At 42.8% G+C, this 13,944-nt stretch overlaps 1 protein-coding gene across 11 annotated transcripts in view; it reads left to right on the forward strand.

The window, feature by feature from the left end:
• The window catches only part of PRDM10 (PR/SET domain 10), a gene marked incomplete at both ends in the record, with an annotated part of 54,971 nt that overhangs the window by 30,424 nt on the left and 10,603 nt on the right, over nt 1-13,944 (forward strand). For 5 of the 11 annotated variants that reach the window (XM_079708940.1, XM_079708944.1, XM_079708946.1 and 2 more), the window contains 7 exons: nt 383-625; nt 5,747-6,094; nt 8,366-8,521; nt 10,246-10,425; nt 11,282-11,392; nt 12,386-12,586; nt 13,443-13,586. In XM_079708940.1, the coding sequence (XP_079565066.1) occupies nt 383-625; nt 5,747-6,094; nt 8,366-8,521; nt 10,246-10,425; nt 11,282-11,392; nt 12,386-12,586; nt 13,443-13,586 (1,383 nt within the window). Of the gene's footprint in view, nt 1-382; nt 626-2,251; nt 2,264-5,746; nt 6,095-8,365; nt 8,522-10,245; nt 10,426-11,281; nt 11,393-12,385; nt 12,587-13,442; nt 13,587-13,944 lie in introns of all 11 variants that reach the window. The other 6 variants (XM_079708943.1, XM_079708947.1, XM_079708948.1 and 3 more) reach the window with 2 other exon arrangements.

Raw genomic sequence — 13,944 nt, forward strand, 5'->3', positions numbered from 1 at the left:
TGCCTGTTAATTAAAGTCTGACTAGAGAAAGGCTAAAAAGAACGTTGTTTCAAACGTTACTTACAACAAAAACCCAACTCTGCTGCCCCAAAGGTTTGAAATTGTCCAGAGACATTACTAGGGGACTCTTTAATTAGTTTAAACAATTAAAATAATGTTATTCCAGAAGAGTCCTGTCATAGTCTTTTCCTCACAAAGTGATCTGGAATGTCTCATGGTTTTTACATCCTGTGGATGGTTATCTAACTAATTTTCTCAGAAGGAAAATATTCTTTTCTGAGCATAACGACGCTAGTCATTTAAAAAATAAAGCAGCAATTCTAAATCCTAGCACTAATGTCTATCTAGGTAGGGAAATAATTGCTGGTTATTGCAATTTCAGGACTTGCTGCATTTTCCCACCAAGGAGCAGTTCGATGAGGCTGAACCCGCAACTCTGAATGGGCTGGACCAAACAGAGCAGCCCGCGCTCGCAGTCCCTCAGCTGCCACCGGAAGCGCAGTCTTCTCTGGAGCATGAGACGGAAACGCACGAGCTGCACCTGCAGCCCCAGCACGAGGAGAGCGTGCTGCCCGCCCAGAGCACCCTGACGGCTGACGACATGCGCAGGGCCAAGCGCATCCGGGTAAGCGGGATGCCCGGATGCCCGCCCCACCCTCTCCCAGCCCTCCGCCCCGTGGCCGCTGACCTCTGTCCAGGCGGCCAGCCGCGTAGATGCCCTGCCGTTCACCACCGCTTCTGAGGCTTGCTTGCGTCTAGCCTATCACAGGCTCAAGCCCTTTGTTTTGGAAGAAAGTATGAACTGTGTCTCTGGGTCTCTGGGTCTCTGGGTCCCGTGGCAGGCTGGCATGGCCGGTCCGAGATTCCATCAATTTAGCAGCGACTCAGAAGCCTGGCTCTTGGCAGCATCCGGACTAGTGTAGTTAGAGTAGAATAACTCTCTGGATGCCTAAACTCACAGGTTGGAAATGGAGAGATAAGTACACTGAGTTGTAATAGTTACTTACATTGAAGCCAGGCTAATCTGTGCCTAATCATAGCTCTCAAGTCAGTTTGGGGTTTTGAATTTGTTTATCAACGGTTTCCAAGGGGAGACTGGCAAATGCCAGGACGCGTCAGTGCACAGGGACCTGAGTTCAAGTTGATCTGGCAGGTGCAGCCCACACACGGGGACAGCTCGGAGCTAAGCTCCAGGTTCGGGGGTAGGGCAGTGTCTCACCCGCGTGACCCGTGACTTGACTTCAGGCCATGCGGCTGCAGGGCCTCCATGGCTGCCTGGCCGGGTGTGTTTTGTCCCTGTTTCACAGATAGCATTGAGTGTGAGCTAGGACCTGCGGGGGATGCATGTGGAGAGCAACGGGGTTTTGTGAGATCAGTGTCTGTGCGGACAATTGACATCCAGAAAAGAATGACTTAAACCCGTGTTTGTGGTAGCAGGACGTTTAAAGACTTTTCTTAATCCTTTATGTGGATGAAAGAGACTTTTTGTATGACTTCCCAGGCTTTACAGTTTCTAGGTGGACGATCATTTTAGCTTATGTTTCTTTTGGTCTTATTTGCCTATAGGCTAGAAGGGACCTTGAACAATAGTCTAGTCCGTGCCTTCATTTAAAAATACATTTAAATGTTTGTTCTGTATGACAGCGGGGAAGAACTCTGAGCAATCAGGCTAAATAGACTTTATAAGGGTCCTGAAATGGAAACTCATAAAGCTTACGGCTCCATGTATATTATTTCAAAAGGATATGTAAACCTACATAAATATAGACCAGAAAGGCAAAAAGCTATGCATACCTTCCGTCCATCATGCCACATGATTCCCAATCTGCGTTTCACTCTTTCTTGGGCAATTACTATCTTTTCTGCTTTGGCCATTCTGATTTTTCACTAGGTCCATAGAAATGCTTTCTAGATTTAATTTTTTGAAGGAAAAAACTAAAGCCCACATGTTTTGTGAGGTGTGGATGTGTAAGCATAGTGTAGCCGTGATCGTACTTGTATTCTGGAATGAACTGGGTTGCTGGTTTTGGAACAAGTTTCCTTGTGTCAAAGCAAAAGCCATGTGTATGTGGCTTTTGGAGGTCAGTCTTAGGTGAGCGATTTTTTTTTTTTCTCTCACACATTCTAAAAAGCAGGGGCTATGTATTTTTTCATCTTTTCTATCCAGATTGATAATGACCAACTGAAGGGAAGCCTTCCAACCCCATTGGTAATGTAACTATTTTTCTCTCCTCTAATGCTGCCTGCTCAGTTGGAGCTGCAGGTACGTTTGTTTCCTGTGTTTCACTCACATAACAGAATGTTGTTTAAGTGTTTGCCTGACCTGCTGTTCTTTGCAACCTGTACTTACTAAATCCTGGTGGAGATGACAGTTTGGTTGCTATAGTCAATGCAAATTAGTTAATGAATAATGATAATTTATTTTCAAATAGTAAGTGAGTGGGCTGCGGTTTGCTCACACACAAAATGAAGGGTAGGACTAAGTGACCTCCAAGGTCCCTTCCAGCTCTGAAACAACCGAATGACTTCTGCAGTGGCACCGAGTTCTGACTGTATGTTCAGCACTGCCTAGGTACACAGTAGAATTTTCACTGGTGTCCTGTCCTCTGGGATCTTCCAGTCTAATTAGGGAGGTAATGCTAATGTAAGGTGGGTCACAGTTAAGTGCTACACGTAAAGGTAGAGCCTATAATTGCTATCAGAAGTTGGAAGAGTGAAAGGCCAAAGAAAGCTGGAGTTGGGGAATAATTCGTAGATGAATTGAGAGTTAAACTGGTCCTTGAAAGAGAGACAGGAAGAAGGGAGATGGTTTCAGAGGACGGCAGCCATAGCATCAAAGGCCGACACCCAGGAATTGTTTGGTGTGGTTGCTGGCAGGACCTGAGCACGGGTACCACCTGGAGGGTAGTGGAGAGTAGCACATACCGGGCAAGGCTAGCCCATTAGAGGTTTTGAAAACTGGGCAGAAAACAGGCCAGAGAAAAGTTGTTTAAAAAAAAAAAAAAAGGCCAACAAACATGATTGATTTCCTTTTAATGTTAGGATCAAAATAATATGAAAATTAGTCAACTTAGGTTCCTTTAGCTATTAACATCAGACTTTAGAAACGTTTTATGGTTTTGTCTGCAAAGACTCTGTTGACTCAGAATTCATCTCAGTGTGAGTCGAATCCCTTGTCACAGGTTTTAGCAACTATACCATTTTGTCACCTTTCGAGGAGCTTATGCTCCATCCAGTACAGAGTCGTTGGCCAACGGCAACTCTGAGACCCATCTGTGCTGCTTCCACCCTTTCTCATGATTGCTTCTAGAAAATGTGTACCAATTGCAGCTCTGAACTGCAGAAGATACTGTAGAGTTGAAATGGCCTGCAAGTGGGTTGGGGGCGGACAGTTTCAGCACTTCCACTTCCTTGTAATGAGAGGGTTACATTAGGATCATTCAATCAGAGAAACAACCTAGTTCTTGAGTACTTAGTTCAGTGCTCCATGGAAATCAAAAAGACAGTAAGAACAAGGTTTGTCGATAGAGCTAAGAAAGTGGGGCCCGGTGGCTGCTGGGTTTAGATCAAGGGTCTGAGGACACTCACACTAACAGAGATGATAGGAGACTTATTAGCATAACGGACCGAAACAAAAACTCCATCCAGATTTGGTGCCCAAGGGGAAGTGGAATCTCCGTGGGACCAAAATCTGTTGTTGTGCGTTATGTCTGCCCTTGGAAACTTCACTGAACTTGGGTAAAGGAAATGATGCTTACATTACCCGAGCACTCTAAATCTTGAATCTCTGAACTCAGGATAGCATCTGTTCTTTTGCAATATATCCGTAAAGCTTGGAAAGTAGCCAGAATCGTGAGAGATTTTATGTAAAATAAGTATCTGTCCAGATAGGGTAGAAAGATTAGGTGACCGCTAAACCATATAATGAATTGAAAGAAAGCTCTGTGGCTGATTTGAAAAAGGTCTGTTGTTTATGATCTCTTCAGGTGGTACAGAAAAGATCTTGAAATAATTCTTTTTGATTTTCATATGAAATACATTTCATTAATTTGCAAACTTTTATTGACACTTCCTATGAGCTCAGCTATTTTTTAAGAGACCTAGATACAAAGGAGAATAAGATAGGATGCAACCCCAGTCAACCTGGGAAGATGATGGAATTGCAAAATATTTACTCAAGATAAATGAGTAGGTAAAATATCTCTCCCAACCCTATTAGAGAAGCCCTGAGAAAGATGTTCTCTGCTATATAGGAACTATGTTCAGAATTTTCACTAAGTCAACAATAATTATTTTGCTTTTTCCCTAAATGATTATTTCACATTAAAGTTACTTCAGAAGTTGCTGCTTGTGAATAATTTGAAATTAGGGTTTAAGCATTGTTCATTGTACTTTTTTCATTGCACAAATAGCGCATTAAGACCTCCATTAATTCTTTAATTACTAGTCTTTTATAGTTACATAAGCATACCCATTCACAGATATATTTTTTTGAGGGATTTTTTCCCCCCACCTCATAGCTACCTAGAACTTTCCCCCTGGTGTTTTGAGGAACTTATGAATGAGTCTTCATTATTGTAGAACTAAAATATTGATTCTGTATTCTCTGTGTGAAACATGATCCTGTTGGTTTGCTCTCAGTAGAACATGAGTTGTTTTCTCAGTGGTGGTGATGAATTTGCACTAAGTAACCATCTTCCCTCACTGGGATTCCCTATAACAATTGCATGAATTTACAAGATGGCTAATCAGCATTAGAAGTGCAATCTGTGACTGAAAAGCAAAACAGAGCGAAATTGACTGGTCTAGACAGGGAACAAAGCAATAAGCTTAACCCAATTAGCAAGGTATTCTAACCAGTGGAACTAACCAGCTACACTGAGAAGCTGTCCTCTGCATTTCCTGAGTAGGAAGTGATTAAGGCACATATTCTATTTAGAACGTGTGCTTACATATCTTGTCTCAGATGCAAACAGGTTCATGTAAATCTGTATCTTCTTTCTCTTTCAGTTCTTTTTCATAAATTGATATATAATTCACTTACCATAAAATTCACTTTTTTTGTAGTGGTTTTTAGAATAGTTCCAAAGTTGCACAACCATCACCACTAATTTCAGGACATTTTCATCACTCCCGAAAGAAACCCTATATCCACTGCCTCCTTCCCCCAGCCCTTGGTACTTACTACGCTTCAGTTCTTTTTATTATCTTTATTTTTGCTAAGCATTTTAATCAAGCTTCAAATTATTTTTCTCAAGGACTTCAACAAGTAACATTTGGCTGACTCACTCCAACCTCATCATGCATGTGTGACTCAACCCAAGTCATTTCTTCCAAATCTTCAATTTTTATTCTACTTGACTCTGGGGTTTGTTTTACTCTATTGGCCTGGCCAAAAAGTTTATTCGGATTTTTCCTGTAACATCTTATGGAAAAACCTGAATGAACTTTTTGGCCAACCCAATATGAGTCCTCTATTTTTTTAACGTTACTTAGATTCTTTCAAAAGAAAACACACACACATAGACATAAAACAGCACACGACAGTTTGTCTTTTCAAGATGAACTTCTTTGGGGATGGCTTCATTTTTAATGTCTTTACCAGAAAAATCTTTCAACTGTGTGTCCTAGAGTTTAATTTCTGTGGAAAGTCTGTGATTGCAGAGATTGTCCTCTTTTCCTATAAATGTGCGAGCTGCTTACACACTTAACTCACTAAATAATCTCATTTGTGTGTGTCTTTCAGAATGCAGCTCTTCAGCATCTGTTTATTCGGAAGTCCTTCCGGCCTTTTAAATGTTTGCAGTGTGGGAAGGCCTTCCGTGAAAAGGACAAACTGGACCAACACTTGCGCTTCCATGGGCGGGAGGGGAGCTGCCCATTGACCTGTGACCTCTGTAACAAGGGCTTCATCAGCAGTGCGTCCTTGGAGAGCCACATGAAGCTCCACTCGGACCAGAAGACTTACTCTTGCATTTTTTGCCCAGAATCCTTTGACCGCCTTGATTTGTTGAAAGATCACGTGGCCATTCATATCAGTGATGGCTACTTCACCTGCCCAACTTGTAAGAAACGGTTCCCAGATTTTATCCAGGTGAGTGTCTGCTACCGCGATGCCTGAACACTTCCTCTTTTAGGTAAAAGAAACTTCGAGTTTTGGAAGATTGAGACAGCCTGTCATCTGCATTTCCATTCCTTCTTTGCAGCATCTTCTTAGTTGAGCATGATATTTCTTTAGTCAACCTACTTTTAATAAGCAAAAGATTACTATGACCCTTAATTGTCCAAATAAGACATTGGCATTTAAACATTTAAGTTGTATTACAAGTAGTAAACACCCAGATCTGGTTAAAATCTTTAAAAAGTCTTTCTTAATCCTTGCCAATACCCACTACTCATAAAATATATGGTGCTTGTAGAAGACATACTCCCATTTCCTGGCCTGGAAACATTTTCTCCCCATCACTTTGGTTTCCTGTCTTGTGCTACTCAGGTGATGCATTTTGGAAGGAAACAAAGAGAAAGCTGGTATATAACATACTGTTTTTTTTAAACTTTTTATTATATATTGGAGTATAGTTGATTAACAATGTTGTGTTAGTTTCAGGTGTACAGCAAAGTGACTCAGTTATATATATATATATATATGTATCTATTCTTTTTCCAATTAGGTTGTTACATAATATTGAGCAGAGTTCCCTGTGCTATACAGTAGGTCCTTGTTGGTTATCCATTTTATTTTATTTATTTTTTATTATTTATTTATTTATTTTATTTTTGGCTGCGTTGGGTCTTCGTTGCTGCACACAAGCTTTCTTAGTTGCAGCAAGCGAGGGCTATTCTTCATTGCAGTGTGTGGGCTTCTCATTGTGGTGGCTTCTCTTGTTGCAGAGCACAGGCTCTAGGCACGTGGGCTCAGTAGTTGTGGCACGCAGGCTCAGTAATTGTGGCTCTCGGGCGCAGGCTCAGTAGTTGTGGCGCACGGGCTTAGTTGCTCCGTGGCATGTGTGATCTTCCTGGACCAGGGATCGAACCCATGTACCCCACATTGGCAGGTGGATTCTTAACCACTGGGCCACCAGGGAAGCCCAGGTTATCCATTTTAAATATAGCAGTGTGTACATGTCAATCCCAAACTCCCAGTCTATCCCTCCCCCCCACCCTTCCCCCCGGTAACCATAAGTTCGTTCTCTAAGTCTGTGAGTCTGTTTCTGTTTTGTAAATAAGTTCATTTGTATCTTTTTTTTTTTTTAAGATTCTGCATATAAGTGATTGCTCTTTCTCTGTCTGACTTACTTCATTCAGTATGACAACCTCTAGATCCATCCATGTTGTTGCAAATGGTGTTATTTCATTCTTTTTAATGGCTGAGTAATATTCCATTGCATATATGTACCACACCTCCTTTATCCATTCCTCTGTCAATAGACATTTAGGTTGCTTCCATGTTTTGGCTATAATGTACTTCTGTATTAAGCACTGACCTCCTCCCCTGTATTATATTCTGGAGCAAAATGGGGTGAGGATAAACTCCAGAGTATTCATGATTTCATTTGGACTTCAAGTGATAATATTGTTACATGCTACTGAATGAACAAGTAAGTCTAAATATGTAGTAAAAATATTGTGTCTCTCTTTTTTTTTTTAAATTACCAAAGCAAAAGGAGACTAGGATTTAATCATAGTTCTGTTAGTGTTGGGAGTCTTGGTAATTTTCTCACTTTACACAAACAATTAGAGAAGTTGCTTTAAGGTGGAATTTAATGGCAAAAGTGACTCCAAAAATAATGAAGGAAAATGTCTTGCAGGAGTGGTTTGATATGACTCACTACTTAGCTCCCATCCGTAACTCTTCTTTACTGGGTATTTATGGCAAAGAGAGTTCAGAGGCCATATTCCTTTGTTTAAATTATCTGAAAGTATAGGGAATACGTCCCAATTAAGGGGAAATGATGGTGGTGTTGTATTGTTCTCATATATGGGTAATGTGTTTTCTCTCGTCTAATTCATGTCTTTAATTCTTCAGAACCTGATTTGATAAAAAGATGTAAAAGGACCAATTACTACAGGGGGCTAAGTTGCTTCTGTACATGTTGGAAGCAGGAAAAAGTGAGAAGGAATGATTTTTTGTCCTCTTATAGGTAATTTTTACCAAGATTCATTTAAATCCAAGGGAACTCTTGCTTTTTGGTAAGGCTTTCTGGCCTCTGTGACGGGGATAGTGTTACTGAGGCCCGTTATCAGTCACACCTGATTGGCCCCCAGGCCAGGTTGATGAAGATCCACGGCACAGCGTTTGGCTCCCTCTAGCGTCGCTGAGCTGCCTTTGGTCGTTTCCCCTGACTTTCTGTGTCCTCACTGCCAGGTGAAGAAACACGTGCGAAGCTTCCACTCGGAAAAGATCTACCAGTGTACGGAGTGCGACAAGGCCTTCTGCCGCCCCGACAAGCTGCGGCTGCATATGCTCCGGCACTCAGACCGTAAGGACTTCCTGTGTTCTACGTGTGGGAAGCAGTTTAAGGTAGGAACCAGCAAGCAGCCTGGGTGTTCTCCGGCCACTGAAATTGACGAGCTGAGGATGAGCCTGCTCATTTCATGGGTGTATCATCTATGCTCAAAGAACAGACTTGAGATGTGCTTTGTGCCTCATGTTTGACTTAGCTGTTAAGATCAAATTAAGGGGAAAACTCACCTTAATTTCCCAAAATAATTAATTCAAATCCCCAAACAGAGTACTAATGCATCTTTTACAAGAATCCAAGTGTATAATGAATAGAACTAAATTGCTATCGAGGAACTCCTAAGAGGACAATACATTTACCCACCAAATTTTTTACTGAGCACTTATTAAGTGTAAGAGCCTGATCATTGAGCCCTGGGGCATGAGGACTGTCATCCAACAGAGGTGGGAAATCTGTGGGATGTTGAGAGGGCTTAGACTATTTTGGGGAATGTTAATGACTTCCAGGATTAAGATAAAAAATAATAAGTATCAGAAACGTGCCTGGAATTTAGAAGAAAGCAATGGAAAAACCCACGGGAGACTCAGATAAGAGTTAAACAAATAAATGTGAAAGTGGTAAGATATGCTTCATCGGGAAACCAGATGATTCTGCAAAGATGTCACTGAGAGACACTCTGCAGAATATGAGTAGGTCATGCTGTCATAGAAACTGGAAAAGAATCCGAAATGGATTCAGGAGGGGAAAACTAATTTTAAAAGGAGGCATTTGTGTAGAATGTGGAGGTTGGTGGGGATGCCTGGCATTGCACCTCTGAACTTAGCATGGTTCCAGATACACGGTGGTCATTCAAGAAATGTTTGTTAAATAAATGTGCTGAAAAATGAAGTAGTTACAGAAACGTCCTCGTACCAAAATATGGAAAGAACTGGTCTGGTAGAAAGGTTCAAAATCTTTATAAGACCAATAGCAGTGTAATCGTATGTCCAAGAGCAGAGCCTCACTGGATAAGGGAGCTGGCATTTTTGGAATTTGTTTTTATTCAGGATGGGCTCTGCTTCATTTTCTGTCTGTGGACTCACATCAACATGTATCACTAGAAGATTAGATTATCAGATTAAGAGCTGTGACCTAGACCGTGTGCCCCATACATAGCAGGCAGTGTAACTGCTTACTTGAACTGCTAAATTTATATGCTGAGAGATACTTAATTAAATTCATTTGGGATTTAGAGGAATGTCATTATGTGTGTTAAAACGTGTGGTAATTGAGAACACACATGGCTTTGTAAATCCAGTATTACCTACCATTCATTATCAATTTGTCTTGTAGTTCTTTTTTTTTTTTTTTTAACTTTTTGGCTGCACTGCAAGGCATGTGGGATCTTAGTCCCCCCCGACCAGGGATGGAACCTGCACCCCCTGCAGTGGAAGTGTGAATCTTAACTGCTGGACTGCTAGGGAAGTCCCTGTCTTGTAGTTCTTAATACCAAACTTATTCCACGTGCCCTTTGATCACTTCTACATAAATGCAAAACCTTTCTTCTCAAAAATCATTGTGTGGTTTTCAAACTGGATGGTCATTTTCAAGCAAGGCTCATTGGAGTGCACTTAACTTGCTAGCGAACAGAGTAAGTCCCAGCCAGGGTTGCTGTGTCCTCGGATGTAACCTGGTGGGTTGTGTTACTGCTAACTTGTATTGATTTTTTTTTTACCCCTTCAATTAAAAATCTTCTATTCCCACTCCCCACCCCTCTGCCTTCTCAAAAATTCTCTCTAAACAGCGAAAAGACAAACTACGGGAACACATGCAGAGGATGCACAACCCTGAGAGGGAGGCCAAGAAAGCTGACCGCATCAGCCGCTCCAAGACGTTCAAGCCGCGCATCACGTCCACTGACTACGACAGCTTCACATTCAAGTGCCGCCTGTGCATGATGGGCTTCCGGAGACGAGGCATGCTGGTCAGTGCCAGGCTCCGGACCGCCCGCCCCTGCTCAGGCGATGGCTCTGGCACAGTGTTCTGCACTAAATCTGTCACTGGGTTTCGTCCCTGGCCAGGGACAAAGCAGAGGCGAACAGTTCCCAGCTTGGGGCTTCTCTCCCCCCCTGGTCACCCCTTGCCGCCTTTGCCATGGTTCATTTCTGGTGTCTCTTGGAAGAGGTCTGCTGATCACTTTTCATTGCTTGTTTTGCTTTGCTTTGCCCCTCTCCGGCTCTGCTCTGTGCTTCCTCTTCCTGTTCTCTTCTGTGTTCCCGAACGTACTCTCTGGCAGGGTCATTGCCTTGCAGCCCCCCACACCAGTTGTTCCAGATATGACACAGCAATAGAAGGGAACTTTCCGCCAAGGCAGGGTATGCGAACTGGGTCAGCTGAAGCACCAGGAGAGCTGGGTCTCCGCTCTCAACTCATTTGGCCCTGATGATAGTTTTTGCAGAATATATCTGTATCTCATTCAATGTCCTCGGTAAGGCCAGGGCACTAAATAATGAAAGAGAGGCTTGCATCAGGAGACTTCTCGAAAGAAATTCCTGCTAGTGTGATTTTCCTTTTTCCCACCAGCAGCTCTTTCAGTCAAAGGCTATTGGTGGAATCCACAGCAACCCAATTCACCTTCAGTGATTTGCTGAGTTACTGTTAACTCCTGTTAATGCGTCGGTGTCAGAGGGTCCTGGCAGTGCTGGTTCTGGCCAAAGGCCTCATGTTTTTGGGGTGTCGCTTCAGAGAGTTTCAGCTGCTTACACTCAGTATCGGAGGTATTTGTTCAGCGTCTGCTGGTCACGGGGTCTCTTCTTCTCATTTGCTTTTTTTCCTTTTAGGTAAATCACTTATCAAAGAGGCACCCAGACATGAAGATAGAAGAGGTGCCAGAGTTAACTCTACCCATCATAAAGCCCAACCGTGACTACTTTTGTCAGTATTGTGATAAGGTAAAAGGAAACTGTCCATAGGAGGATACCTCTGTGGGAGCCCCACTCAGGGCCAGTTTGTCTGCATGTATAAATATATACTAGGATCTTGCAGTTTCTCTTAACAGATGGTTCCATGTCTTTCAGTAGTCTTCCATTCAGACAAGAAAGGGCCAGGAGTGCAGCCTCATTTTAAGCCACAATTTTTTTCTTAAGAATTAGTCAACTGTGTTTTTCTTGTTCCTCCTCTCTGTGATTTTTGCTGTTAAAGAAGAGGCTTATTACCAAGAGCTTAGTGTATGAATTCATTTTAAATTCCTAAGCTCTGAAATGAGGGTGTTTGTCATCCTAATTGTAAAATACAGAGTAGATTTTGGATTTCTAGGAGATTGCGTAGGATGTGAATACTCTGTCTGTACTATTCCATTCTTGATTTTTGCATAGTTACAAAAAAAACACAGGAATAGAATATACATTTATTGTTTCGTTGTAATATTGTTTCCTTATACAATGTCAGCTGTATCAGTTATAAGCTGTGTATAAGTAGTGTCAACTTAAAAGTAAGAAACGTTTTTTAAGCACAGATTCACCACTACAGGTTCTAGTTGCTATTAGACTTGCCATTTTGGAAGATTCTTTGGCATCTCGTAGTCAACTATGTACATCACATGAGATCTTTCACCGAAAGACTAAAGGGTGAACTGGCTTTAAAAGAAATTGTTTCTATGACTGTATATTCACCTCTTAAACTTCAGGGTAAAGGTAAAGATGTTTTTACTATTCCTATCTTAGATGTATAAATTCAAGGCAGATGCCTCAGGTATCTATGTTATGTTCTTACGTTATTCTGATTTATGTTATATCCTCACTAACCTTCAACATATCTGTTAATATATTTTATTTTGGACTACGTGAATACTTTTTCTCATTTCCTTGTAATGAAGTTGTTAGATTGCCTTAAGCGAGAAAGTGGAAGTATATACCTCTTTCATGGCAAAGCTTTTGAATTTGCAGGTTTATAAAAGTGCCAGCAAGCGAAAAGCCCATATTCTGAAGAACCATCCTGGGGCTGAGCTCCCACCAAGCATTCGGAAACTTCGTCCCGCTGGCCCTGGAGAACCAGACCCCATGCTGAGCACCCACACCCAGCTCACAGGCACTATAGCTACCCCGCCTGTGTGCTGCCCTCACTGCTCCAAACAGTACAGCAGCAAGGTACGGGGAAGGCTTTGGACCACGTCGGAACCAAGGTCATGGTTTAAGGGAACATTGCTTAAGAGAAGATGGTACTTATCCAGATGCCGTGATGGCATCTTCTGAATTGATGGGGGTGCTAAAGGAGTTGCTTCCTGAGAACAGGGAGCATAGCACAGAACAGGAAGAGAATAGGGTGGACTTTGCCGGGAATTAGTGCCATCTGAGCACTTGAATGATTTCCTTTTCCCTTGGCCCGAGGTGGGTGTCCGATTTGAATATTCCCTGCTAGTGGCTTATGAGCTCAGGCTTGCAGCAGCGCTGCATAAAAACTTAAATGATGGTTCTTGAAAAGGGGGTCATTTTTGCCGCGGGGCTTGTCATTGATTGCTGCAGGTATTGGTGGTATAAGGGGATGCTGTGAGGTATTCTGACCTTGCCTGATAGCGTGGGGCTCACACGACTTTCTATCCAGCGTCTTCTTTTTTCCCTTTCATACCATTGTCCTGCTTCAGGAAGGGCAGGCAGAGCCAGTGTTGCTCTTTTTTTTTTTTTTTTTGCAGTACGCGGGCCACTCACTGCTGTGGCCTCTCCCGTTGCGGAGCACAGGCTCCGGACGCGCAGGCTCAGCAGTCATGGCTCACGGACCCAGCTGCTCCGCGGCATGTGGGATCTTCCTGGACCGGAGCACGAACCCGTGTCCCCTGCATCAGCAGGCGGACTCTCAACCACTGCACTACCAGGGAAGCCCATGCTCTTTTTTTTTTTTTAAACATAACATGAAGGACTATAGGAACCATTGGAGGGCTTGCATTTGAGAAAGATCGAAAATAACCTATTCTAGTAATTCTTCTTGGTTTTCGCCATAACTTTTCAGACCAAGATGGTACAACACATTCGGAAGAAGCATCCAGAGTACGCCCAGCTCCCTAACACCATACACACACCTCTGACGACAGCTGTGATCAGTGCGGCTCCAGCTGTTTTAACTACAGACAGTGCTACTGGCGAGACTGTGGTGGTAAGTGTGTGACCGGTAAGAGCGACTCCTGTCCTCCGCTGCCCATCACAGCTTCAGTGCCAAGGCCATGTCTGTCTTGGTATTTAATTGGCTGCAGATGTAGCCCACCACCCTTCAGGGTTCTATACCAGGCATGACGCTTAACGATGGGGTCTCCCAGTCGGTGCTCTCCAAAGCTCTCTGTAAAAGGAGGAGCAGGAAATTCTCAGTGCTGCTTGTTCACTGCAAGATGGTCAGAACCTCCGGGGTAACTCCCTGGGCCTGACACAGACAGACAGCTAGAGGTATATAGGTAATCTTCCAACACCTTCTTAACTCTGGGTATTTTTCTATCCGAGCTCAGGGCTTATTCGTGGTC

Source organism: Hyperoodon ampullatus (assembly GCF_949752795.1).
Source record: "Hyperoodon ampullatus genome assembly, chromosome: 7".
Taxonomy (NCBI): domain Eukaryota; kingdom Metazoa; phylum Chordata; class Mammalia; order Artiodactyla; family Ziphiidae; genus Hyperoodon; species Hyperoodon ampullatus.